At 48.2% G+C, this 27765-nt stretch overlaps 2 protein-coding genes across 3 annotated transcripts; one reads left to right on the forward strand and one right to left on the reverse strand.

Annotated features, from left to right (window-relative positions):
* The first annotated feature begins 659 nt into the window (after nucleotides 1–659).
* Nucleotides 660–14803, forward strand: GTF3A (general transcription factor IIIA). Of its 2 annotated transcripts, XR_012158453.2 has the most exons (10): nucleotides 660–1036; nucleotides 3101–3201; nucleotides 5084–5180; nucleotides 5382–5470; nucleotides 6561–6634; nucleotides 9059–9142; nucleotides 9357–9586; nucleotides 9665–9724; nucleotides 9992–10208; nucleotides 13658–14803. XR_012158453.2 is itself a non-coding variant. In XM_073340565.2 (9 exons), exons 1-9 carry the CDS (start codon nucleotides 833–835, stop codon nucleotides 10151–10153), a joined length of 1101 nt encoding a protein of 366 aa, XP_073196666.1. In that variant the 5' UTR covers nucleotides 660–832; the 3' UTR covers nucleotides 10154–14803. The 2 variants fall into 2 exon arrangements, 1 of the variants encoding a protein (XP_073196666.1); XM_073340565.2 differs by having other exon boundaries at nucleotides 9992–14803.
* Nucleotides 6473–26095, reverse strand: MTIF3 (mitochondrial translational initiation factor 3). Its single transcript, XM_073340554.2, has 4 exons — nucleotides 25826–26095; nucleotides 13794–14278; nucleotides 12068–12222; nucleotides 6473–10488 (listed from the first exon to the last, which is right to left on the reverse strand). The coding sequence occupies exons 2-4, from the start codon at nucleotides 14275–14277 to the stop codon at nucleotides 10276–10278; spliced, it is 852 nt and encodes a 283-aa protein (XP_073196655.2). The 5' UTR covers nucleotide 14278; nucleotides 25826–26095; the 3' UTR covers nucleotides 6473–10275.
* Nucleotides 26096–27765: the final 1670 nt, after the last annotated feature.

Consider the following 27765-nt stretch of genomic DNA (forward strand, 5'->3'; position numbering starts at 1 on the left):
TTAATTGCAACACTTGTTTCTGTTTTATAGCATCTAAAGTCCGGTACATGCTAATAGTGGAGACACTAAAGTGTGTAAAAATAACCTTAAACATTCAGCTATGGTACATCAAACCTTCTTATGTGAAAGACCTTTGTGTCCAATGGCATTGCTTACTCAATACAGCTATCCTAACTTGTGGCAGTAACTGGTGTTTGAGGCTGTTGATACAAATACATACACCTCCCCCCACAGGTAATGTATTTTGCATCCCAGGCAGGGAGTTTGAGAGGTGCCCACTGCCCGAGGATTAGATGGCACGCAGGCCGGCCTCTTCGTGAGCTACACATCAGGTGCAGAGAGTGCGTTCGCAGAAGGAGCCACAGTTGATCCTCTACACAGGCTGCCCAGGGCCACTTCCTTCCTCCTCCAATGGCTATGGACAGGTGGGCACACAACAGCTCAGGGGTAGAGACTGGACTCGAACCCACAGCTCCAGGGTCCCAGCCCGCGCCCCTAAAGCAAGTCTCCGCCTCCTTCCTTTAGCCTCGACCACTCTCTCTCTCTCGCTCTCTCTCACAAGGATGAGACGCACAACAGGCTACAGCGCCTGCGCACACTCTTTTATCCCAAGGATCACCGCCTCCTGGCTGCGTCCTGACGCTCGCCCAGGAGCACGTGACGCCCGCGGGCCGACACGCCTCGTACGCACGCGCACACAGCGTAGCACGGGCCAATCCGACGGCAGCGCACAGAGGTCAAGCGGGCGCCCGCCGGAAGATAGGCGCCGAGAGGGGACACGAAGACGACGCCGGGCGGCGCCAAGAAAAAGAGCGCATCACGTGGTGTCAGCATGGCCGGGGACGAGGCGGAGGCTGCGGCGGGAGCGGCTGCCGAGTGCGTACAGAGCCGGCGGTTGCCTGTGCGGGGCCTTGTGGGGGAGGCGAGACCCCCCGCGGACTGTGCCAAGCGCTTCATCTGCTCCTTCCCCGACTGCGAGGCCACGTTCAGCAAGGCCTGGAGGCTGAACGCGCACCTCTGCCGGCACACGGGGGAGGTGAGAGAGCGAGGGCGGGGCCGGCACGCGCGGGGGGGGGGGCACGTCTGGGGTGGGGTCGGGAAGTGGGCGGAGCCAGGGCTGGCGCGGGAGGGGGCGGGGCTGGGGCGAGCTGGCCCCCTCTGGAGCCCTGCTCGGGTGGGGGGGGGGGGCTGTGTTACTCAGTGTCTCTCACTCCAAGATCCCAGAGCTGTGGGAGCCGCTGCGCTGCCAGGGCAGGGTGAGGATCCAGGCTGACCTGCCAGATGAACCAGCTCTGGTTTGCTGCCCACTGGGGCCATGCCCCTGAGGCCTCACACTGTAACATAGCCCTGGGGAGGGGCAGCAGGGTCTAACTGGGCATTCTGCAATGGCATAAGGCAAGAGTTGGGGGATATCAAGAAACTTTAGGGCCAGGAGCAGAGCCATCTCTTCAAGGCGGTGACTTATTTCAGCAGGAAACTGCTCAGAGAAAGTGATACACAAGGCATGCAGCACTTACTGAGCACAGCTCTGTAAATGGGCACTGGGACTCCTGGGTACCATTTATAACTTTGTTGGGCAGTATCAATTTGGAAATCACAATTTTCACGTGAAAAATCTGGTGTCTGCTGTTGTCACAAGCAACTGCTGTGATTACTGTGACTGAAAGAGATAATAAAAACAATTCCTTGTTTTTTCTCATCGTTTTATTTTGAAGGTTTGGCAACACCTCAAAGGTGGTTTCACTTTTATTGAGGGTGCACACCCTTCCCTAGGCTCTGCAAGAGGATGTTTATCATTCATAGTAGCAGCAGAACTTAAACTGGAAGTAACCAAGTCACAGACGAGTGTGAATTATTGGGGGGGGGGGGGTGACTGAGCATGTTTGGTGATGCCTTTCTAAACATAACAGAAGAACACACAAAACACTAAATTGCCTTTTAAACTAAAAGGATTTTTAAAAAAATCCAGGTATAACAAAGGATGTTCTCTCAGAAAATCGATTTTAAAAAAATTGTAATTTTAAAAAAGCCCCCACTCACATTGCACTTTAACTTCTCTGTGCTTTAGTCTTCTCATCTGTGAGGTGGTGGTATGCTTCACTTGGACCCTGATCCTTCAACTGACTTTGAACAGACTCCCTCCCCTGTCCTTTCCCCTAGTGAAATCATTTGGGGCTCCCTGGGATTGCATAGTCCATTGCAGGATTGGCAACATATTTCCACAGCGCTTTAAAAACCTCTGATAATTCTTCAAGCTCCTTGGGTGAAAGAATCTATAGAAATAGAAAGCATTGTACCGTGTTAATAGCCTCCAACAATTTAAAAGGACACTATCTATTTGAAATCTAGTTAAAAGTAGATCCAGGTCCTTCAGGTGTCTGTCCTTCTACCAAATTTTGTGGCTTAACCATCAAACTTCCCTGTTCTTATTTATTTTTTAAGTGTGTGTGCTTTCCCATGTGGCTGTGTGGGGGGGAAAAACACACAAAGAGGAAAACTAACTTTAGTAAAACTGACTATACTCAAAATGCTGTCAAATACACAATGTAAACAAAAACTGCATTAGTATTTTTCTCTGTCTTTCAGTTAGACTATTGTAAGATCACCCTGTGCTAATTTTGAAACATTAATCATCTTATAAGAAACTTGTCTGAACTCTAGAAATAAACTCAAAGGCTTGTGGGTACAGATTTTTGGCATTTTCTTAAATTAAAAAAAAAAATCCAGATTAAAGTTTGAGACTCTTCTTTTTATCTAGGAAAATATTTTAAATGGGTTCTCATAACAGTTTGTGTGTGCAACCTGAGGATATAAAATGCTTTAATTTTCTAAAGAAAAAATTTATGCACATTAATGAATTTTTTTAAAACATTTTCTGTAACCGTTAATGATTTAACACTGACTATACCTGTGCCCTGTATGCTTTGATTTTTTTTTTTCCTCATGGTTCTTAAATGCGGTGATGTTTATATTAAAAAAAAAAAAAAATCACTTGGCTTCATTAATATAAGGGCAGCTTTTCCTGAAAATCAGTCTCCTAAAATAACTTACTTTTATGATTTTTAAGCAGCGTGTGTCTGTCTCTCTTTCTTTCTGTCAGAGACCATTTGTTTGCAATTATAATGGTTGTGGTAAAGGTTTCACCAGAGACTTCCATCTTACCCGCCACTTTCTTACGCACAGTGGAGAAAAACCATTTGAGTAAGTATTGCACTCATTTCCTTCAGGCACTGAAAAGATGATTAGCTACTGTCCTATAGAAACAAACTTAAATAGAAAACTTACATTCAGGAAAGCCAAACAAAGTATAACACTAATATGATTTCAGTGTCATGGAAACCAACATAAGCTGGCATGCTGCTTCAGACTAGTGGGCCATGTAGCCTAGTATCCTGTATCTGGCAATGGCCCATACCAGATGCTTCAGAGGATGGTGGGGTGGGGGGAATCCATAGTAGATGTTTATGGAATACCCTTTCCTTCTAGCACCAAGTTGTTAGTGATTGGCTTGTGCAATGATGCCTGAGGGTTCTAGTTTATCTAATCTAAGGTAGCTTTGCATGTTCTCAGGACAAATACCAAATCCTTTACTGGAATCCTACTAAGCTCTTGGCCTCTCTTTGCTTTGATCAGTTTTAAATTTTCCTTTGTTTCATTGGATGCCCCCTTGCTTTTAGGTTGAGAGAAAGTAAATAGGACTGCCTGATTTACTACCTTTGATGTTCCATTTACTGTCTTATGGGTGTCTTTTTTTTTTTTTTTGTCCTCCTTTCTCAGATAACTAGCATTAACCTTTTCAGACTCTTCTAGTGGAAGTCTTTTCATGAGATGTGACCAGAACTGAAACAATGTTTAAATGACACTGTCATTTAAACTTTCCTATACCACTAAAATCTTCAGAAATCACTCCTTTAGTTTTGTAATATATTAAAAATGCATATTGCCATGTACAAAATTTTATGTGCCTGACTAACTAGAGTTGGGTGGAAAATTGTTTTCCTGTCCCAGGAGAATTTTTGAGTTTTCATAAACTTTCCTGTTCCATAAGCAGATGAAACAGACGTTTTAAAGTTGGTTCCCTCCCCCCACCACAAAAAAACAGAATGAGACACTGTTGTCTGATTCAGAGCAGGGACTTGACCCTTGGTCTCCCACTTCCCAAGGAAAGTTTTTAATCAAATCGGGTAAATTCCCATGGAAGTTTTGGTTTAGCGAAAATGACGTTTTCTGAACAAAATCATTTTGTCAAAAAATTCCCAACTAGTTCTATTACTAATGCGAACGGGGGGATGTAGCTATGTATTCCTTACTCTTAATGAGGTCACTGAAGCAACTGTGTAAATAAACTTATCAAGTAATTCTTTTACCTTTTTTTGCAAATGAACCAAATTGAAAATGCAAAACCATATTAACTTGGTCAGCCAGGTCTTTTGTGCTAAACAGGACTGGGCATGGACAGAACTTGGAATACGAAGAGAAACAGGTTCGGTAGGATGTTGGTGATTCAGCCGCTAGTATTTTGTCTGTCAATTAAGAAGTGAGCCAATGTCCCAACATAGCTAGGGAGCACTGCTGCTGAAAGGCCCCTCTTTCAAATGAGACATAAAACAGAGAACACTGTTGCTTGTGTAAATGTGTAGTGTTACTGTTGGCTGTTTAAACTACCACATATTGCTCCATTTCAGTGGGTGAAGTGACTTCTATATGGTTTGAAATCTCTTGGAGCTTTCAGGATGAAAGAAACTGTACAGTGATAAGACTGTTCGTTTATTAAAAGATTTCAGGAATTTTTAATACCATAATACTATTAAACACTCCAACTTTTCTAGCGCTAAGTACAAACTGCCAAGAATTGGTGTGGGTATGTGATGGTCTGGGAGCCAGGAACCGCTAAATTTTAATTTCTGTGCTCTGACTGGGATTTCCACTGTAGCCTTAAATGAGTCACTTATCTATATTTTAAAGATAAAATGGCAGGATAATACTCCGTGTATATAAAGAATTAAACTTGTTGCTCTAGTTCTTTCCCTTCACTCTCCTGATTATCTGAATACAGTATTAAGAAAATATAATTTATTTGCAGGTGCACAGCTGATGGTTGTAATCAAAAATTTACAACAAAATCAAACTTGAAGAAGCATGTTGAACGCAAGCACAAAAATCAGCAAAAGCAGTATGTAGTAAGTAACTCTTGCTAATATATGCTTAGCATTAAACAGCCTCCACTTAACATAGTTAACCAAATATTTCCAATCCTGAGTGCATGTTCAAGTGTTGTTATAAAACAGTTGCATATTTGGTACTGAATTTGTAATATTAGCAAAAACCTGTGGATCATATTGGCCTCTCTCTAATCATAACCAACTTAATTTTCCAAACAGTGTGACTTTGAAGGTTGTAGCAAGTCTTTTAGAAAACATCAACAGCTAAAAGTTCATCATTGTCAACACTCCAGTGAACCTTTTTTCAAGTAGGTGAATAATTTTAATAAACTGTAGATATTCCCATGTACAATATTTAAATGAAATAAGATAAGAGATCTTCAATGTGGGTGGATGATACAGGATACAAATAATCTGCATTGATTATGGACTTTTTATATGTAAACATGCTTTCCTTTTTATTTTTAAGGGATGCTGTTAGGTTAACTTCAGGTTTAACAGCTTACTTCTTTCTGCTCTACAGACATACATACACACGCATGTGTTGAACTATCCCTTCACTTTGTCAGGCTATTCTGAGCAACAGTCCTGTGCTCTGTAACTGGAAATATTTTGCACATTTAATGCTTTGGATTTGTTACAGCATCATCCAATTGTATACTTTAAATTTTACATATAAAGTGTAATCCATAGGTAGAATAGCACTTTCCTTTACCACGTTGGCTCCCCTGCCTGCTTCCCCAGCAGGGAGTAGCTGCTTAATTAACACAGGTGAGTGGTGAGCAAAAGTGAGTTAGGTGTAAGGACACAATTGGTTCGACTGAAAAGCACTACCTTTGTGGAGTTGTACGTCTCCATTAGCAAAGCAAAACCCGTATTAATTGATGGAAGCAAAATTAGGTCTATTTCTTATAGGTGGAATTTCCTTATGAGTTCCATTGTTACTTCTAACTATATGTAGCATAACTGAAGGAGGCAGCATAGTCCACTGGCTAGATTATAAGAATAGGAGACATATTCCTGTTGGTTTTTCCCCACTCTACCCCCAGCTCTGGTATTGACTTGTTGCATTGCCTTGGATGTATCATTTAACCTATCCCCATTTTACAGAAGGAGAAACTACCTCACAGGGATGACATGAGGTTTAACTAAGCTTTTAAAGTCTGGGATGAAACTTGTATATACGTAGAAAATATTTCATAATTAAGACATAAAGCTGCAGCTGTTGAGTGGATCAGGCTTATCAGAGCTGCACTGTGTAGTGTTCTATTTTATTATAAAAATATAGAGAATCTTTTTTTGAAAAAATACATTTGATTGCACCCTTCTAATTGCTTTTGGCTCATTAGTGTCTTTGTTTTGCCTTGTTTGATTGTTTTTAATGTGTTTAACACCTAGATGTAGTCATGAAGGATGTGGAAAACATTTTCCTACTCCAAGTAGACTAAAACGGCATGAGAAGATACATGAAGGTAATCTAGTTCTCCCTCTTGCTTCAGTCACACTGAAGTACCACAAAAATAGCTTGTTTTTCAGTGTAGCCTGGGGCCTTGGAGATCTACAACCAGATCTAGACATGGCCCTCACTTCATGAACCAAATAGCCTAAATTGACACAAAACAGCACAGACTAATTGGATAGCTGGCTGAGGTGTAATTATAGGGTGTTGCAGGATTCCGTGTGTAACTTCACCTTTAATGTAAGTGAGAACATTCACAGGCTTGGCAGAATAGCTCCAAGTGTTTTTAGTCATACTGCTCAGGTAGGTCCTTCCCAGAGCACGCTTTCCTTCCTTCTGAGATTATTTTGATGTGATGGTCTGGTGGTTAAGGCACTATTTTAGGACTTGGGAGACCTGGATACTGTTCTCTGTTCTGCCACATGCTTCCTGTGTAACCCTGGGCAAGTCACATAGGACTCAATTCTTACAGTTATTAAGGGGCCTAAAAATGCAGATGTGGGATTTTTGAAAAGTGCCCATGTGCCTAACTCCCAACTTCTGAAAATTGCACTAGGCACCTGCATACCTCTAAGATTCTGCTCTGCTCAGCATTGCAAGGTATAAATGACACAACAGTTTGCCTCATTTTCAAAAGTGATTTAGGTACATGCTGAAAGTTAATGGAACTCAGAGCAAGACTTAATCTCATATGCAAATTTAGGAACTTTAAGTTCATGCCCACATCATCCATACAGGGGAGTTACAGCGCTTTGGTGCACACAGCTATTCACACCACCTTAGCCCAAATTGCAGGGCAGTGCAGATATGCCTTGTCTCTTTTGAAAATGAGACTTAATTGGCTGGCATTTGTGCCTTGCAATGCTGAGTAGAGAAGTGCCTAAATATCTCTTAAAATCTGGGCCCTAGCCTGTGACTCTATTCCTCATCTGTAAAATCGTGATAATAGTACCTGCCTACCTCACAGGGAGGCTAAGAATGAATATATTTGCTCCTGAGGCACTCAGATAATACAGTGATGGGGGCCATATAAGTACCTAATTTAAGATACAGTTGTGCTCAGTTTTAACTCCTCCGTCAAATGACTTAAACCTCATTTAATCATGCCTAATGCAAACTCGTGTCTTGGCAAATCAAAGGTTGGTATGTGGCTTACACTGCTAGAATGAAAGAGGATGACAATCCCAAAATCTAGGTACAATTCCAATAGCTTAAGTATTGTAGGCCCAATATTTGGTTCCAGTCAGATTTACAGTGTGAGTGCCTAAATGTGCTGTTCTGCCCCATCTCAGTTCTTAGTGAGAAGCCATCTAAGAACTGAGGATAGTCTGGGTCTTGCACTCTCTGCTGACTGCCAACAAAGGAGCTAATCGCAATACCACTTCATAATGAGGTATCTTAATTCAGAATTGGACTGAACTACTCATTTCACATAGGACAAATAGCCAGTGGCTCTTGGCTGCTATGAACTTGGAAGTATGCTATATAGGTAATTGATGCTGTATCTGTGTATCCTAGCTAATTCTCTTAATTTGAGGGCTGCAAGGGTTAACACGAACATACTCTAGCAGCCTTACACACTGAGCCATGTTGCACATGCTGTGGATTTTAGGTATATGTTAACAAAACAGATCTCTATATAGCTTATGCACTTAGCATGAAAACAGTGTGGCTACATTAGCATGGTTATCGAAACTTAAATTGTACATCTTCTGGTAAGTGTACAACTCCTGTGTTGCATTCCATTTTCCTGCCTTGAAAACGGAATTGAGTAAAGGAGGGGCAACTTCAGACTCTTGCTGTTAACTGTATCATGGTAGCAAATTTCATTTTTCTAAATGAAAGTAAGAAGTTGCAGACTTTTTAGTAAGTTAGGGAAAATCTCCAAAATCATGAGACTTGCATTGTGTCCAGCTCTCTTCCTGCTCTGACAGTGATGAAAGCACTTTTTTTTGACGGGGTGGGGAGGGGAGATGTTAATCTCCTGGTACACTATCTCAGCAGCTGCCTTTGCCTGTTAGGCTGTGTGAGTCTACAGTGATGTCCAAGTGGGAAAGGGATTCATTAGCCTTAGTTAAAAATCATTCATCCACTTAAAGTTTTAAGATTGAAAAGTGTCACTCTATCCAATTGTTCAAAATTCTTCCTTTTTGAAAAAGTCAGTTAAGTGGAAACTTTTCTTTTTGTGGGAAAGACATGTAAGAGGAAGTCTGGAAGAAGATGGGGGGCGGGGGGGGAGAGTGCTCAAAAACCTCTCACACTCAGATGACGCATTTCCTTAACCATTCAAGCATTGGAAGTTAAGAATGACGTTGTTTCACTTATCTTGGACATGTATTGAGCAGGTATATATGTGTATCTAACATTTAGTTGACTGTTCTCTGGCAAATTAACACTTTTTAGTGTATTTTCTAAACCTAAGCCATGTGTTTAATAGGATATGCATGCAAAAAAGACAACTGTTCATTTGTTGGGAAAACATGGACAGAACATCTAAAACATCTGAAGGACAGTCATGCAGGTAAGCTCAGTAAAACTTGCTTTTACAGTTCTTTACAGTGACTTAAGTTCAGTGCTCTAGGGTATTGCATAAAAACCCAAATACTAACTTAATCCTTCAGTTAGTGAATATGAATTGCAGACTCTCATTCTAAGGACGGATTTGAGTTATTTAAGTCAGAACCTTCATTTGGATTTTTTTTGAGTAAATTGCCCTGTTCTTGTTTTTCACCTAGAGCCAGTAATCTGTGGTTTATGTTCTAAAACATTCAAACGCAAAGATTACCTCAGACAACATCAGAAAACACATGCTGAAGAAAGAGAAGTATGTCGATGCCCAAGAGAAGGTTGTGGGAGAACTTACACAACTGTGTTTAATCTTCAGAGCCATATTCTTTCATTTCATGAGGAGAAAAAACCATTTTTTTGTGATTATGCTGGCTGTGGAAAAGTGTTTGCAATGAAAGTAGGTATTGTAGATTGCCTTAAAATCCAGAATATCCTCTCTTGGGTCATGTCAATATAACTTTCTTCTCAATTGCAGCAAAGTCTTGCAAGGCATGCTGTTGTACATGATCCTGACAAGGGAAAGCTGAACTTAAAAGTAAGTCAAGTACTTCTGGAAACACCTCTGAGCCATTTCCTTTCACTTCAAGGAGCAAAATGTAAATTACACACATACAATTACGTAAAATGTCTTTAAAATTGGAATCTAGTCTAGCTACTATATTTTATGTAGGCACTGTGAAGACTTCTGAATTTAAATACTGTAAAGGAGGGCAAAGATTAATTTTGAGTGTTCCAATTATCAGGATTTTTTAATCTATAAAGTAGGAAGGCTGCTAATTCTGTACTGTGAATCTCTTATAAGGCAAAACAAACTCGTCCTAAACGAAGTCTGGCCTCTCGTTTGAGTGGATATATTCCTCCTGAAGCACAGCGACGAAAGGTTAAAGCGGCAACAGAAAATAAGGCTCTGAATAAACCTGCAGAAAATGAGTTACCAACTGTTGAAACACTGACACTGCACTAGAGACTTCTGGGGACAACTTCAGTGAGAATTGACAATTTGCTTTATTATCACATGGGTCAGTTCATAATGTCTTATGTAGAAAACTGAATATTTTGTTTTGTAGTCACTCCAGGTGGTTAAAATCACTGCAGTTCACTTGACTTAGTTTCATTTCCATGCTCCTCCTTCAGAATGTCTGTCTGTTTTTCTTTTTCCATTTTCCTGTACTCACTAGCTTCTTTGTCTGACATGTGTCTCAAGACACATGTACTCTTTCCTTCTTTAACTACTCTTGGCTGGGATAGGTAAGTAGCTTTCTCAGGCATAGTCGCAACAATCTGATCAAAGAGAGCCAGCTGAAAACAAGGAAAATAAAAATTTGATTATATTAACAATTGGACTTAAGCAGGCAGCTCCTAGTAATTCTTCAGAATAAGTGAAGAGATTAAAATGTTAAGTCTGCTCTACCTCTGTGGAGGTTTCTTACAGTTAATCTGATACCCCATTATCTCTGTGCTGCACTCATGGTCCAAAGCAGAGCTAATCACTTATGTCTTGTCCTAGTTCTCTTTTACTCTACTCATTACCACAGAACGTGAGGCTTTTAAAGTGCTGGAGCCACTACCCAATCTCTCCATTTTAGAAAGCTGTCTGTTTTCAGTGGTAAAGTTCCAGTAAGCACCTTCTCCTTTATAGCCATATTATCTTTCCACTTGATTCTTAAGTGAAATTATAAGCATACTGTGACCATGAACTCCTTTAATAGAAAAGGTTAGCCATACAGTTGCAGCTGTAGACTCAACTAGTGACTGAGTGAAGGAAACATTTATAAAATAAGTTATAAAATATCAGTAGTAGAGAACCCGTCAGGGGTAGGGACAGTGACTTTCTTTAGTCTGAAAGTCAGTCTTAAACTAATTTGTAATGACTGAATTGTCATGCAAGATACTGTTTTGTACCTGCATGAGTAGGGGGAGCCCTATTCTTCTCACTCTTACATGCAAAAAGCCCTTTATTAAATTTGTATCAATAAAATTTTGTTCCCCTTTTAAAATAAATCATTAATATTTACACACAAGAATTGCATCTCAGGGAGCCATTAAGGACTGTTCTCCTAAATTAGCAAATAGATTCACCATGATCAGAGGTAAGTCACTGCAAAATAAAGTGTACTGAAAAAAAAGCATACCCTAGAAGCCACCCATTGACTCTCCGGTAAACGGCATTGATAAAGAAGGTACTCCACTAGGAGTGAGGAGGCAGAAGCTGGATGCTTTGCATTTGTCAGCAAGGTGGTCAAGTACAATAAGCTAGCTTTCATGCATATTTGTGGAAGGGAGTCAGATTCCAAGGCCAGAAGGGATTATTTTGATCATCTAGCCTAACCTTCTGTAGAACAAAGGACATAAAACTTCCCCATAGTAATTCCTTTTGAACTATACCATCTCTTTAAAAAAATCCACTCTTCCTTTAACAAACTGCCAGTGAGGAAGAATCCACCATAATCCTTGCTAAATTGTTCCAACAGTTAACTACTCTCATTCTTAAACAGCTAAACTTAATTTACACTCTGAATTTCTTTAGCTTCAACTTCCAGATTGTCTTACTCTACACCAACTATGCAGTAGAATAATGCAGCATTAACATTTCTAGACAACAGTGTGAGATTTACTTGTGTAATTGCATTGTTCAAACTATCTCTGTGAAGAGACCATTAGTCTTGAAGAGTGGTGCCTGATAAATGGAAATAGCTTCACTTAAAAGGAAGCAGGTTTTGCCCTCTGTACTAATGTCACAACCATTACTTTTTTACTAATAAGAGGTATACTATCAAAGGAAGAAAGCAGTATTATTCCTGGAAATACTTAGCACTGGTCACCTTATTTAATACACTTGGCTGATCAGACATTTTAAAAAAACCTTACTATAGCTTACCATCTTTTCTGGTCCATCTGCAACATTTCGTTGCTGTACAGAAATTCTGACATGATGCTTCTTATCAATCCACTGCTGAATCTGTCTAATTTTGGTCTCTAAGTCATGTTTTGCAATAGCTGCAGAAAAAGTTAACTCCTTCAGCTGAACAGGCCCTGTTAAAATATAACCAATAATATATAGGCTTCAAATTAATTTTTGTAGTGTTCTAACGTACTGAGGCTACTGGGAGTTTTATTATTTTGTTTTTTGGAGGTGGGGGTAGGGACAGAGGGGAGAAAAGTACAGATCAGATGTCAGACAAGTGTCTTCATTCTAAAGAACCCATCTTGCCTACTTCATTAAGGGTTCCCTGTCTTACCAGTTTATCATTCTTTTTGCACCACTCCACAATACCTTATGTCCTCCTATCTTGCTCATTACCAGGCTGTCTCCTCCTATGCTGCTCCTTGTGCTTGGAACATCTTCCCTCTACCATTATGGCAGGCCTTTCGTCCTTCAACATCCCTCTTAAAGAGCTCTCTTTTCCATAAGGCTCATAACCATTAACCAATATTAAATTAGAGGGTTTTGGGGGAAAGGATTACAATCTTAAAGTTACCATTTCTAGTCACTTAGTCCCTGTTTTTCAGACTAACCAGGTTTGGTCAAGGTCTGTCTCAGATAAGGCTGAGTACAACTCAAGTACTTAAATAAGGCTGTTCCAAGGTGTACCTGCCATGAAATGTATGAATTCCTAATTAACCTTTTTATATTTAAAAAAGCAAAGTGTTTTCCCATTGTATAGTTAAGCGGGAAAACTTTTAAAAATTAAGTCATCCCCCTCCACTCCATCTCCGGTTCTGTTTCAAAAGATCTCACAGCCTTGAATTCTGTTACAGATAAGAAGTCCTTGTAATAGCATAAACACAACTCATTCTCCTCCCACCCTCTGCGCATGCTCTTAAATATCCATTGTTACAAACTTCTTTTTTGTAGGTGTTTTAACAAGAGCTAACCAAAACTCTTACAGTGGGGCTACTGCTGTAGCTCACTTGCCTCAAATCAGTAATAACTAGCAGAAAACTTCAAGAAGTATGAACAGTTTCTTTGTTTGCATGAGGATAACATAAGACAGTCAGACATCACTATATACAAACACCTTCTCTAAGTGCTCCATCTTGCCAAGTTATTAACCCAATAATTTAAATTACAGGTACAGAATGATTTATGAGGAGAAATTGAATAATTTTGGTTATTTTATATATAAAAAAGTGGAAAGGTCCATTTGGAACACTGTAAATACATTGTTGCCAAGGCTTCCAGATTTTCTCTCCTTTATGTTGAGCAATGTTTTGTGACTGTCAGTGGCAAAAGTATGCTTCTTATAGATATGGCATATTCAGTTGCAAAAGCCGTATGTCATTTATGAAGTTTGCATTAATAAAAATTAATTATTTAAAAACAAAAATTCAATATGAATGCCATGGTACCAGAATCTAGGTCATTCATTTATATAAGTACTTAGTACCAGAAGCCAAAATATAAATTGAGAGCATAATAGAATGGTTTTCTGCATTAACAAGACTAAACCAATTTTTGCTTTTTCAGCATGCAAATCCAAAATAACACTGACCATGATGACAGTACTCTTGATTTACATTGATGTAACAAACAGGATTTGATCTACTGTCACTCCTTCTGATACAGCAGTTTTCAAAGTGTTTAATATTAACAAGACACCTACCAGCTTTTGAACTTGCTTTTTGCTTCTCTCTACGTTTGAGCTGCTCTTCATGAATCTGCTTCCCAGTCATTAGTCTGTACACTGGAGGCTCTTCATTTTCACGCAGTGGAACAAGCTTCAGATCACGATCATTCATGAGTCGAATCACATCTCCTCTGTGCATATTTCCTAAGCTGTCCCCATTTTCGCTAATTACATGAAGGATCCGCTGAGGAATTTTCCTCCCAATGCTTCCAAATGTTTTTTGGGCATTTGGGGTTTTTTTCTTTCCTTCTGATTTCTTTTCAGCTTCTCCAGTTGTACAAAATGATTTTGTAGGTACAAACATAAGTCTCCTTTTAGCACCAGCCATCACCATCAATGCTTGAGAGAATGTCGTCTTTTGCATAGTTTGCATCAAAGGAATGTCAAAGTATTTATTTATGCAACTAGTTTCATTCCTTGTGGCTTGATGTATTAATTTCCTTAGACAAAGGGAAGCCATTCTGAGAAAGTGGGGGAAAAAAGAAAAAAAACAAACTTCTAGTCATTAGTTAGAAAGACCTAAGTCAAGGTTGGCAGCCCTAATTCTTTAAACTATCCTTTAATTTGTTTGCAAAGTCATGTATTTTTTGATTTAGTAAGACGCAAGGTGCACAGTCATCAGCGACCCTACAGTAAAAGTGTTCATGCAATAGAGAAAGAAGGTTTGGCAGGGAAACCATTTCAAGCTTCTGAAGGGTCATATTAAATGGAGGTTTTTTCCAATATTTTAAAATGTAGGGTCTAAACTTACTTTAAAGAATCCCAAAGAGTTCTGTGAGCTAGCTGATTTACCATTGTAAGACCAGATAGTTTGCCATAGGCCAGAGGTTTGGTTTTTAAATACAAGTCTCAGCATTTGAAGTTACATGCACAAATGAAGAAAGTTGGATGGAAAATCAGACAGTACCTCCCTCCTGGTGCTGCTGGCACCCTGCCTGATGAGAATATTTTCTTTCACTTATACTACACTGCCTCAGGTCCACCAAGACACCCAAGAGAAGCTGAGGTTTATGCATCATATCTCTGCAAAGTCCTTAGAAGCTCATGTCTCTGAGGCTTATAGGAGGCTTGGAACTTAAAAGAATGAGACTTCCATGCAGAATCTTTGAAGATGCAGTTAAAACCTGACCTTTACCATACCTGTAGTCAGCCCATAGAGAGGAGCACACATTTATCCCAGGGTTGAAACTGTCCTTTATAAAATATAGTTATATATAACTGTCCTAAATACAACCTATTTCTTACATCACTGACTCAAAATAATAGTTTATTTTCCTCAAAATATGAGCTACCCCAACTTAATCCCATATAAGTAATCAAAGGAGAATACTTGGCAGTTTTGCTGTGATATGGGCTAAGTCCTATTGTCATTTCAGTAACTAAACTAGAAAGCTCTATCATCTAAGTTCAGACAAATATGCAGTAATATTAGAGCACAGCTGCATCTATATTAGTGGTTTAACTTGTCAAGCTATATTATTTTGACAGAAGTTGAAAATAAAGATTTGCTATTGATAGTGTTTAAAAGTGTCCACAGTCTTTACTGGTTTCAGAGTAGTGAGTTAGGACAATATCTTGATGTTTCTCCCTACTCCTCCAAAGGCATTTAAAGAGCTTACATAGAGAATGCACTCAGCCAAGAAACCAAGGGGTGTGGGGAGAGTGCATTTTACAATGGCTATCCAACCATAGCTGTTTAAATGCTTTTTTCTGTCCAAGGTGATGTTTGTGAAGCAGGCAGACTGGGGAGAGGAAGGTAAGGTAAGAGTTTGCTACAGACATATGGAATGGAGCAGTATTTCATAGAGTATGTCTACGCTGCAGTGTTAGCCCAGGCTCAAGCCTAACCCCCTTCTGTCTACACAAATTGCACTAACAGAGGGCTCAGACCCAGGCTCCCAGGACCCCACCAGGGTGAAGGGTCTGAGCCTGAGTCAAGCTGGGACTCTGGATTCAAACCCTTTTGCTTTGCAGTATAGACACAGTCCTAGTAGATGCATGCTCTGGAAGTCTGCCAAAAGTATCCTATGGGCCAACTTTCTTTGTCCTCTGAACAGTCAAGTTTGGTGGACAGTCAAGTTTTCCCACACCGCACCATGAACAAAGGGCTAGAGCGGCCACATTTCGGGAGGGCGCTAGGAAGTCTGAGATATGGTTGGTTGGAGTTGGGCCCACATAATGTAGTGTAGATGCCGGAAACCCCAGGTTGGAACCTAAGGTTCAACAATTCCTAACCTGAGGTGACAAATGAATGTAGAGGCTCAAGCCCTAGGTTAACAAACTCATGGTCTGCTAATCCTGTACTTACATTGTAGTGTAAACATATCCTAAACCACATTACTCCATGACAGAGGTTCCAGGCTGTGGATAGTAAGCAGAGATAGGTGCTGAAGTCTGCAAGAGGGCAGGGCTTACAACACACTCTTGTCCTTGATGTCTCCTATTGCCTGGTTTAGGCTGCTCCCTGCTTAGCATACTGGCTTTTGTGGATCCCACTCTCAGGCCCCTTTCTCTCCACATGTATTGTATAGGGAGCCTACGCATGTGTAGCCCCAGGTTATGCGTTGTAGCTTGGGTCCAAATCTGGGCTCCAGCATCTAAAGTGCACCATGTGGGCCTGAGTGCAACCACCCATATCCTATAGCACCCTCCCAAAAAGTAGCCCCTCTAGCCCAGTGAGGGAAAACTTGACTGTACAGAGGACAAGAAAAACCAGCTTATGGGATACATTTGGTGGACTGGCAGAGCATGAGCCCTGTGGGGCTACATCTACACAGTAAAGCAGTGGTTCCCAAACTAGTTCCGCCACTTGTGCAGGGAAAACCCCTGATGGGCCAGGCCGGTGTGTTTACCTGCCGCATCCATAGGTTCAGCTGATCGTGGCTCCCAGTGGCCACGGCTCACTGCTCCAGGCCAATGGGAGCTGCTGGAAGCGGCGGCCAGTACATCCCTTGGCCCGCGCTGCTTCCAGCAGTTCCCATTGGCCTGGAGCAATGAACCACAGCCACTGGGAGCCGCAACTGGCCGAACCTGTGGTCGCGGCAGGTAAACAAACCGGCCCAGCCCACCAGGGGCTTTCCCTGCACAAGTGGCAGAACAAGTTTGGGAACCACTGCAGTAAAGCAATAGAGTTGAACCCTGGGTCCTGTCTTGACTCAGGCTCAGGGTAGGTCTATACAGTAAAGAAAAACCTACAGCTGGCTTATGCCAGCTGACTCAGGCTGCAGGGCTGTTTCACTGCAGAACAGACTTCCAGGTTTGGGCTGGAAGGTGGGCCTAGAAATAAGTCTACACAGCAATGCAACAGCCCAAGCCCTGCCAGCCGGAGTTGGCAGCCCCTGTGGCAGTGTGTAGATAGAAGGGGGTTAGGTTTGAGCCTGAGTTTAAACCCTGGGCTTACACTACAGTGTAGACATACCAACGGTGTGTGCCGAATCAGGGCCTATGGTTGGTACAAGTTTTGAGATGACTGTGTCTCTTACTATGATGGGGAGCCTATTGTGTTAGCTGATTAAGCACTTAGTAAGAGGCAGTCCCTATGCTCAAGAGCTTTCACTCTGAATAGACAACAGAGAAGGGTCAAACGGGAAACAGAGATTCATTGACTTGCCCAAGGTCACACAGCAAGTCAGTGGCAGAACCAGGATTAGAACCTGAGTCCCCAGTCCTGTCCCCTACCCACTGCACCACATTGCCTTTCATCTAGTGTACCTGATTATAAAGAATGTCACATGCTCAAAACCAAAATGTATCCTCCATCCCAAAGAACCTTGTATTACTTCACTGTTAATTACTGATCAGAAAAATGAAACTCCTGCTACCCCAAACATACATATCATTTCAAACTTTTTAAATGCCATATCTGCCCACAACCCTCCCACAGCCCCCATTTGCTGGGGGAGAGAAAAGTATCTCTTACATCAATGGATTTTGCTGCTTATGTTTCTGGTGTGGTTGCATATTTTGCTGTGTGTGTGTTACAATCTCTGGGAAGGACCATGCACAGCAGGGAGAAGGTATTTTATTATGAGTTTTACAGTGTCTGGGGAGGGTATGTTGCTGTGTGTGTATGTTGATGGGATACAAGTGCATGCTGAGAGGGAGGTGTTTTGCTGAGTGCTGGGATGAGGTACTTTGCTGTGTGAGAGTGTGCATGCACATGAGCAGGGAGATTTATTTTTTTCTGTGCACAAGTGCACTGGGAAGAGGTATTTTGGGTGCATGTGTGTGTGTGCTGGGAAGGAATATTTTAGAGATGGTGTGGGAGGGAGTATTTGGGATGTACCTGCAGGCCGGTGGTGGGAGAGGGAGTCAGGGTGCACTGATTTAAATTATTGATTTTAATCAACTTTTCCACTTATACTTCAGTTCTTTTCTAAAGAAAAGTACAGTCTCATTGGTTGATATAATCATAAAAATATACTGATTTACAACTAATTAGAGCCTTTATATTAGATTTGGTACTTTTTTTGCTATCTAGTAGAGTACACTATATATACATGTACTTAAGCAATTATTTCATTTAATGTTTTCAGATTCTTATTGATTGTACAGTTTTAGTATGTTAGAGAATAGTGAATAATATATTGCTTATTTACTAGATAATTAACTTTTTGCTCATGACTTGTCAAGCTGCATTAGGATGGTAACAAATTTAATTAAACAGAGGAAATAGCACACAAAATGTATTTTTATTAAACAAAACAAGCCGTTAATATAGTACTTGAACTATTTTGCCATATTTATAAAGCTTGATCTCAGAAGTTAGAGGTTTTCCCCAATTCTTTCTTTATCAAGAAAAGCAGACTTTAACTCCAAGTTTTGATGGACGCTCATAGGTTCAGCATATTTATTTTTTCTTTAAATGTTTTAAGAGATTATAATAAGTTTAGGCTTTACCATAATTTGTATTAAATTCAGATATTTTTAAGTTTCATTTTTTAAAGAAAATCTTATAATTTAAACAACAAAATAAATCCAATTTAAATAAAAAAATCTGATGTTTTTAATTCATTTTTATCTACCCAAGAGAGGGTATTTTGGGGGCATGTGCTGGGAGGGGGTATTTAGGAAGGGTGCTGTGAAGAGTGTGTGTACTTTAAAGGGGTATCTTGGGGGTATAGGGCATGGTGCTGGGAGGGATGTGTGTACTGGGAAGAGGTATTTGGGGGTGTTGGGATGGGTGTGTGTGCTGGGAGCGGGTATTTTCGGGAAGTGCTGGGGATGTATACTGGGAGGATATATTTGGAGGTGCTGGAGGAGTGTGTGTTTTCTGGAGGGAGTATTTGGGGGGTGCAGGAGGGGGTACCAGGAGGTGCTGGAGAAGCGTGTGTACTTGGAGGAGTATCTGGGGGGTACTGGGAGAGGGTACCTGAGGGGTGCTGGAGGACTGTGTGTACTCGGAGGGGCATTTGGGGGTGTACATGTACTGGGAAAGGAACCGGGGGGGGGCTGGAGGAGTGGGTGTACTGGGAGGGGCATAGGGGGGTACGTATCCTGGGAGGGGTACCGGGTGAGTGTCCGGGGGGGGGGGCTGGAGGAGTGGGTGTACTGGGAGGGGCATTGGGGGGTACTGGAGGGGGGTACGTATCCTGGGAGGGGTACCGGGTGAGTGTCCGGGGGGCGGGCTGGAGGAGTGGGTGTACTGGGAGGGGCATTGGGGGGTACTGGAGGGGGGTACGTATACTGGGAGGGGTACCGGGTGAGTGTCCGGGGGGGGGGGCTGGAGGAGTGGGTGTACTGGGAGGGGCATTGGGGGGTACTGGAGGGGGGTACGTATACTGGGAGGGGTACCAGGTGAGTGTCCGGGGGGGGGGCTGGAGGAGTGGGTGTACTGGGAGGGGCATTGGGGGGTACTGGAGGGGGGTACGTATACTGGGAGGGGTAGCGGGTGAGTGTCCGGGGGGGGGGGGCTGGAGGAGTGGGTGTACTGGGAGGGGCATTGGGGGGTACTGGAGAGGGGTACGTATACTGGGAGGGGTACCGGGTGAGTGTCCGGGGGGGGGCTGGAGGAGTGGGTGTACTGGGAGGGGCATTGGGGAGTACTGGAGGGGGGTACGTATACTGGGAGGGGTACCGGGTGAGTGTCCGGGGGGGGGGCTGGAGGAGTGGGTGTACTGGGAGGGGCATTGGGGGGTACTGGAGGGGGGTACGTATACTGGGAGGGGTACCGGGTGAGTGTCCGGGGGGGGGCTGGAGGAGTGGGTGTACTGGGAGGGGCATTGGGGGATACTGGAGGGGGGTACGTATACTGGGAGGGGTACCGGGTGAGTGTCCGGGGGGGGGCTGGAGGAGTGGGTGTACTGGGAGGGGCATTGGGGGGTACTGGAGGGGGGTACATATACTGGGAGGGGTACGGGGGGGCTGGAGGAGTGGGTGTACTGGGAGGGGCATTGGGGGGTACTGGAGGGGGGTACGTATACTGGGAGGGGTACCGGGTGAGTGTCCGGGGGGGGGGCTGGAGGAGTGGGTGTACTGGGAGGGGCATTGGGGGGTACTGGAGGGGGGTACGTATACTGGGAGGGGTAGCGGGGGGGGGGCTGGAGGAGTGGGTGTACTGGGAGGGGCATTGGGGGGTACTGGAGGGGGGTACGTATACTGGGAGGGGTACCGGGTGAGTGTCCGGGGGGGGGCTGGAGGAGTGGGTGTACTGGGAGGGGCATTGGGGGGTACTGGAGGGGGGTACGTATACTGGGAGGGGTACCGGGGGGGGGGCTGGAGGAGTGGGTGTACTGGGAGGGGCATTGGGGGGTACTGGAGGGGGGTACGTATCCTGGGAGGGGTACCGGGGGGGGGGGCTGGAGGAGTGGGTGTACTGGGAGGGGCATTGGGGGGTACTGGAGGGGGGTACGTATACTGGGAGGGGTACCGGGTGAGTGTCCGGGGGGGGGGCTGGAGGAGTGGGTGTACTGGGAGGGGCATTGGGGGGTACTGGAGGGGGGTACGTATACTGGGAGGGGTACCGGGTGAGTGTCCGGGGGGGGGGGGGCTGGAGGAGTGGGTGTACTGGGAGGGGCATTGGGGGGTACTGGAGGGGGGTACGTATCCTGGGAGGGGTACCGGGGGGGGGCTGGAGGAGTGGGTGTACTGGGAGGGGCATTGGGGGGTACTGGAGGGGGGTACGTATCCTGGGAGGGGTACCGGGGGGGGGGGCTGGAGGAGTGGGTGTACTGGGAGGGGCATTGGGGGGTTACTGGAGGGGGGTACGTATCCTGGGAGGGGTACCGGGGGGGGGCTGGAGGAGTGGGTGTACTGGGAGGGGCATTGGGGGGTACTGGAGGGGGGTACGTATCCTGGGAGGGGTACCGGGGGGGGCTGGAGGAGTGGGTGTACTGGGAGGGGCATTGGGGGGTACTGGAGGGGGGTACGTATCCTGGGAGGGGTACCGGGGGGGGGCTGGAGGAGTGGGTGTACTGGGAGGGGCATTGGGGGGTACTGGAGGGGGGTACGTATCCTGGGAGGGGTACCGGGGGGGGGCTGGAGGAGTGGGTGTACTGGGAGGGGCATTGGGGGGTACTGGAGGGGGGTACGTATCCTGGGAGGGGTACCGGGGGGGGGGCTGGAGGAGTGGGTGTACTGGGAGGGGCATTGGGGGGTACTGGAGGGGGGTACGTATCCTGGGAGGGGTACCGGGGGGGGGCTGGAGGAGTGGGTGTACTGGGAGGGGCATTGGGGGGTACTGGAGGGGGGTACGTATCCTGGGAGGGGTACCGGGGGGGGGCTGGAGGAGTGGGTGTACTGGGAGGGGCATTGGGGGGTACTGGAGGGGGGTACGTATCCTGGGAGGGGTACCGGGGGGGGGCTGGAGGAGTGGGTGTACTGGGAGGGGCATTGGGGGGTACTGGAGGGGGGTACGTATCCTGGGAGGGGTACCGGGGGGGGGCTGGAGGAGTGGGTGTACTGGGAGGGGCATTGGGGGGTACTGGAGGGGGGTACGTATCCTGGGAGGGGTACCGGGGGGGGGCTGGAGGAGTGGGTGTACTGGGAGGGGCATTGGGGGGTACTGGAGGGGGGTACGTATCCTGGGAGGGGTACCGGGGGGGGGGCTGGAGGAGTGGGTGTACTGGGAGGGGCATTGGGGGGTACTGGAGGGGGGTACGTATCCTGGGAGGGGTACCGGGGGGGGGCTGGAGGAGTGGGTGTACTGGGAGGGGCATTGGGGGGTACTGGAGGGGGGTACGTATCCTGGGAGGGGTACCGGGGGGGGGCTGGAGGAGTGGGTGTACTGGGAGGGGCATTGGGGGGTACTGGAGGGGGATACGTATCCTGGGAGGGGTACCGGGGGGGGGGCTGGAGGAGTGGGTGTACTGGGAGGGGCATTGGGGGGTACTGGAGGGGGGTACGTATCCTGGGAGGGGTACCGGGGGGGGGGCTGGAGGAGTGGGTGTACTGGGAGGGGCATTGGGGGGTACTGGAGGGGGGTACGTATACTGGGAGGGGTAGCGGGTGAGTGTCCGGGGGGGGGGGCTGGAGGAGTGGGTGTACTGGGAGGGGCATTGGGGGGTACTGGAGAGGGGTACGTATACTGGGAGGGGTACCGGGTGAGTGTCCGGGGGGGGGCTGGAGGAGTGGGTGTACTGGGAGGGGCATTGGGGAGTACTGGAGGGGGGTACGTATACTGGGAGGGGTACCGGGTGAGTGTCCGGGGGGGGGGCTGGAGGAGTGGGTGTACTGGGAGGGGCATTGGGGGGTACTGGAGGGGGGTACGTATACTGGGAGGGGTACCGGGTGAGTGTCCGGGGGGGGGCTGGAGGAGTGGGTGTACTGGGAGGGGCATTGGGGGATACTGGAGGGGGGTACGTATACTGGGAGGGGTACCGGGTGAGTGTCCGGGGGGGGGCTGGAGGAGTGGGTGTACTGGGAGGGGCATTGGGGGGTACTGGAGGGGGGTACATATACTGGGAGGGGTACGGGGGGGCTGGAGGAGTGGGTGTACTGGGAGGGGCATTGGGGGGTACTGGAGGGGGGTACGTATACTGGGAGGGGTAGCGGGGGGGGGGGCTGGAGGAGTGGGTGTACTGGGAGGGGCATTGGGGGGTACTGGAGGGGGGTACGTATACTGGGAGGGGTACCGGGTGAGTGTCCGGGGGGGGGCTGGAGGAGTGGGTGTACTGGGAGGGGCATTGGGGGGTACTGGAGGGGGGTACGTATACTGGGAGGGGTACCGGGGGGGGGGCTGGAGGAGTGGGTGTACTGGGAGGGGCATTGGGGGGTACTGGAGGGGGGTACGTATCCTGGGAGGGGTACCGGGGGGGGGGGCTGGAGGAGTGGGTGTACTGGGAGGGGCATTGGGGGGTACTGGAGGGGGGTACGTATACTGGGAGGGGTACCGGGTGAGTGTCCGGGGGGGGGGCTGGAGGAGTGGGTGTACTGGGAGGGGCATTGGGGGGTACTGGAGGGGGGTACGTATACTGGGAGGGGTACCGGGTGAGTGTCCGGGGGGGGGGGGGCTGGAGGAGTGGGTGTACTGGGAGGGGCATTGGGGGGTACTGGAGGGGGGTACGTATCCTGGGAGGGGTACCGGGGGGGGGCTGGAGGAGTGGGTGTACTGGGAGGGGCATTGGGGGGTACTGGAGGGGGGTACGTATCCTGGGAGGGGTACCGGGGGGGGGGGCTGGAGGAGTGGGTGTACTGGGAGGGGCATTGGGGGGTACTGGAGGGGGGTACGTATCCTGGGAGGGGTACCGGGGGGGGGCTGGAGGAGTGGGTGTACTGGGAGGGGCATTGGGGGGTACTGGAGGGGGGTACGTATCCTGGGAGGGGTACCGGGGGGGGCTGGAGGAGTGGGTGTACTGGGAGGGGCATTGGGGGGTACTGGAGGGGGGTACGTATCCTGGGAGGGGTACCGGGGGGGGGCTGGAGGAGTGGGTGTACTGGGAGGGGCATTGGGGGGTACTGGAGGGGGGTACGTATCCTGGGAGGGGTACCGGGGGGGGGCTGGAGGAGTGGGTGTACTGGGAGGGGCATTGGGGGGTACTGGAGGGGGGTACGTATCCTGGGAGGGGTACCGGGGGGGGGCTGGAGGAGTGGGTGTACTGGGAGGGGCATTGGGGGGTACTGGAGGGGGGTACGTATCCTGGGAGGGGTACCGGGGGGGGGCTGGAGGAGTGGGTGTACTGGGAGGGGCATTGGGGGGTACTGGAGGGGGGTACGTATCCTGGGAGGGGTACCGGGGGGGGGCTGGAGGAGTGGGTGTACTGGGAGGGGCATTGGGGGGTACTGGAGGGGGGTACGTATCCTGGGAGGGGTACCGGGGGGGGGCTGGAGGAGTGGGTGTACTGGGAGGGGCATTGGGGGGTACTGGAGGGGGGTACGTATCCTGGGAGGGGTACCGGGGGGGGGCTGGAGGAGTGGGTGTACTGGGAGGGGCATTGGGGGGTACTGGAGGGGGGTACGTATCCTGGGAGGGGTACCGGGGGGGGGCTGGAGGAGTGGGTGTACTGGAGGGGCATTGGGGGGTACTGGAGGGGGGTACGTATCCTGGGAGGGGTACCGGGGGGGGGCTGGAGGAGTGGGTGTACTGGGAGGGGCATTGGGGGGTACTGGAGGGGGGTACGTATCCTGGGAGGGGTACCGGGGGGGGGCTGGAGGAGTGGGTGTACTGGGAGGGGCATTGGGGGGTACTGGAGGGGGATACGTATCCTGGGAGGGGTACCGGGGGGGGGGCTGGAGGAGTGGGTGTACTGGGAGGGGCATTGGGGGGTACTGGAGGGGGGTACGTATCCTGGGAGGGGTACCGGGGGGGGGGCTGGAGGAGTGGGTGTACTGGGAGGGGCATTGGGGGGTACTGGAGGGGGGTACGTATACTGGGAGGGGTACCGGGGGGGGGCTGGAGGAGTGGGTGTACTGGGAGGGGCATTGGGGGGTACTGGAGGGGGGGTACGTATCCTGGGAGGGGTACCGGGGGGGGGCTGGAGGAGTGGGTGTACTGGGAGGGGCATTGGGGGGTACTGGAGGGGGGTACGTATCCTGGGAGGGGTACCGGGGGGGGGCTGGAGGAGTGGGTGTACTGGGAGGGGCATTGGGGGGTACTGGAGGGGGGTACGTATCCTGGGAGGGGTACCGGGGGGGGGGCTGGAGGAGTGGGTGTACTGGGAGGGGCATTGGGGGGTACTGGAGGGGGGTACGTATACTGGGAGGGGTACCGGGGGGGGCTGGAGGAGTGGGTGTACTGGGAGGGGCATTGGGGGGTACTGGAAGGGGGTACGTATCCTGGGAGGGGTACCGGGGGGGGGCTGGAGGAGTGGGTGTACTGGGAGGGGCATTGGGGGGTACTGGAGGGGGGTACGTATCCTGGGAGGGGTACCGGGGGGGGGCTGGAGGAGTGGGTGTACTGGGAGGGGCATTGGGGGGTACTGGAGGGGGGTACGTATCCTGGGAGGGGTACCGGGGGGGGGCTGGAGGAGTGGGTGTACTGGGAGGGGCATTGGGGGGTACTGGAGGGGGGTACGTATACTGGGAGGGGTACCGGGGGGGGGCTGGAGGAGTGGGTGTACTGGGAGGGGCATTGGGGGGTACTGGAGGGGGGTACGTATCCTGGGAGGGGTACCGGGGGGGGGCTGGAGGAGTGGGTGTACTGGGAGGGGCATTGGGGGGTACTGGAGGGGGGTACGTATACTGGGAGGGGTACCGGGGGGGGGCTGGAGGAGTGGGTGTACTGGGAGGGGCATTGGGGGGTACTGGAGGGGGGTACGTATCCTGGGAGGGGTACCGGGGGGGGGCTGGAGGAGTGGGTGTACTGGGAGGGGCATTGGGGGGTACTGGAGGGGGGTACGTATACTGGGAGGGGTACCGGGTGAGTGTCCGGAGGGGCACTCCCGGGGTGGCGGGCAGTGTCGCTCTCCGGGGCTCCCTCTCCCCCTGGCAGGCCCGGGACGCGGTGCCAGCACCTCAGCGCCTCCCTTCGGCCCCTCCCACACCGCGGCCCCGCCACCCCCGCCCGGCCGGGCTCCGAGGCCCCGCGGCTGGGCAGGCGGCCGGGCCGAGAGGCGCGCTGCGGCGGCGCTTACCTGCTGGGGCCGGGGGATCCGGCAGCGGCTGACGCGGGGCGGGCCGGAGCTGAGCGAGCTCGGGAGGCCGAGGGCGGCCTGTGCCCGCGCGGGGGGCGCGCGGCGGGGTTGTGCGAAGAGCCGGGGTGTCTGCTGAGAACAGGGGGGGTGGGGCGGGGGGGCAACGGCCTTTGCTGCGGGGACACTGGGCGCTGCAGCCTGTTACTTCGTCTGGGGGTCCCGGGCGTGACGCCGGGGTTACTGGGTTCGCGCGCGCGTGATGCATCTTGGGAACCTCTCTCCGGCCGCCGCTGCGCTGTAGCTTTGTGCCGCTGTGTGGGCGCCCCTGCTGGCGCTGAGAGGGACTGCACTGGGCGGGAAGCAGGCACGTGTTGGGGCAGACGCACGCACGACGCAGGCTGTTGCAAGGCGACTGACAGCAACCTGGCTGGGTCCTGTAGATCAGGCCTTAGTGTTTAGAAATGACCAACTGTTTTACTAAATAAATACATAAAAAAGGAAGAGAAGGGGATCCTGGCCTTCACCCCTCGCTGACAGAAAATTGCAACCTTTTGATTTTAACTGATAAAGGAAATGGGACTGGGGGACAGTTTTCCTTTTCTATCTATATTTGAAAGTTTGCAGTCATTGCCTCAGTTCTTGCAGTGGGTTGAGGAAATTTCGAAGTCATTTTATGGAGCTTTTGCAAAATTTGTCAGTGTAATTTTTGTGTGTCTGTGATTCTTCAGAGAAAATACAGTGTGTGCAGCTCTGTAGAAGAGGAAAAATCTTTTCTAAATCAATTTCAAATCTGAACCCCATGTTCAAATGTTTGGGGTGTCTATGAGCATCTCTAAAGCCACTACCTTAGATTCCTTTTTAAAACTCACCTGTATGGTAATGAATACAGAAAACTGCCACTCATGATAATGGCAAGGTAGGTGGCAAGTTGTGTTAACTGCTACAGCTAAAAATCATACATCCATCTATTCTATGATAAGACAACCTATTGTTTTTGTTACCTTGCTTCCCAGTCTCCATCACTGCCTGCTTTTCTGTTTCATCTACCTGTCTTTTAGCTTGTAAGATCTTCAGGGAAGGAATTCTCATTTACTATATCTTTGGACAGTGCTTAGTCCAGTGGGCCCTCAGTATGAAGCTATTGCAATATAAATTATTAATAATAATCCTTTTGAAGACCCCAATTGCATCCTTGAGAGAGGAAAAGACTCTGCCCTAGGGAAAGGAGTGACAGAATGTGATTGATACTGTTTTTTTTCATTTGCAGAAGACAAAATATTTTCCCCTTGGAATTCAGATTAACCTACAGAGGTGTGGAATTCGAAAGTGCCAGCAGCTACGGAGGATAATTTTGGCTGAAGCAAAAAGGATTGAAGTACCACTTTATTTTTGAACCTTGGACTATGCAATGTTAAATAGGGGGAGATTTTCAAAGGCCCAAATGACAGTGCCTTTGAAAATCTTCTTCTACCTGTACAATTTTAATGTTAGTATGAGCTATAAAGCAGAGGGAACGCATGGGGGGGTGGGAGGGGGGAGGACATACAGGGTCATGTGCCCCCAGAGATTTCTAACTTGCATTTACAACAGTTTCTAGATCAGAGATTTTCAAACTGTGAGGCATTCCCCCCTGGCATTAAAACCTCTGTTAATCTGGCACTAGCCCCATCGGTATGATGAGGGCAAAGCAAAGAGGAACCAACTAGGCATCTACCAGCACTGGGGGGCTTGCAGGGTGGAGCCATTGTAATCCAGGGGGCTCAGCATGAGCAGCTGAGTGTTGGGGCTCTCCATGGAGCTGGGCAGCACACTGGGGGTAGGCAGGGCCGTTGGAGCAGGCAGGGCAGGGCTGTTGCTGGTGCCTGGCAGCAGGGAGCTGGGCTGGGAGGGAACCAGCATATCCATCCCCACCTTCCCTGAACCAGCCGTGGGTGCTGGGC

Source organism: Lepidochelys kempii, chromosome 1, assembly GCF_965140285.1.
Source record: "Lepidochelys kempii isolate rLepKem1 chromosome 1, rLepKem1.hap1, whole genome shotgun sequence".
Lineage (NCBI taxonomy): Eukaryota > Metazoa > Chordata > Testudines > Cheloniidae > Lepidochelys > Lepidochelys kempii.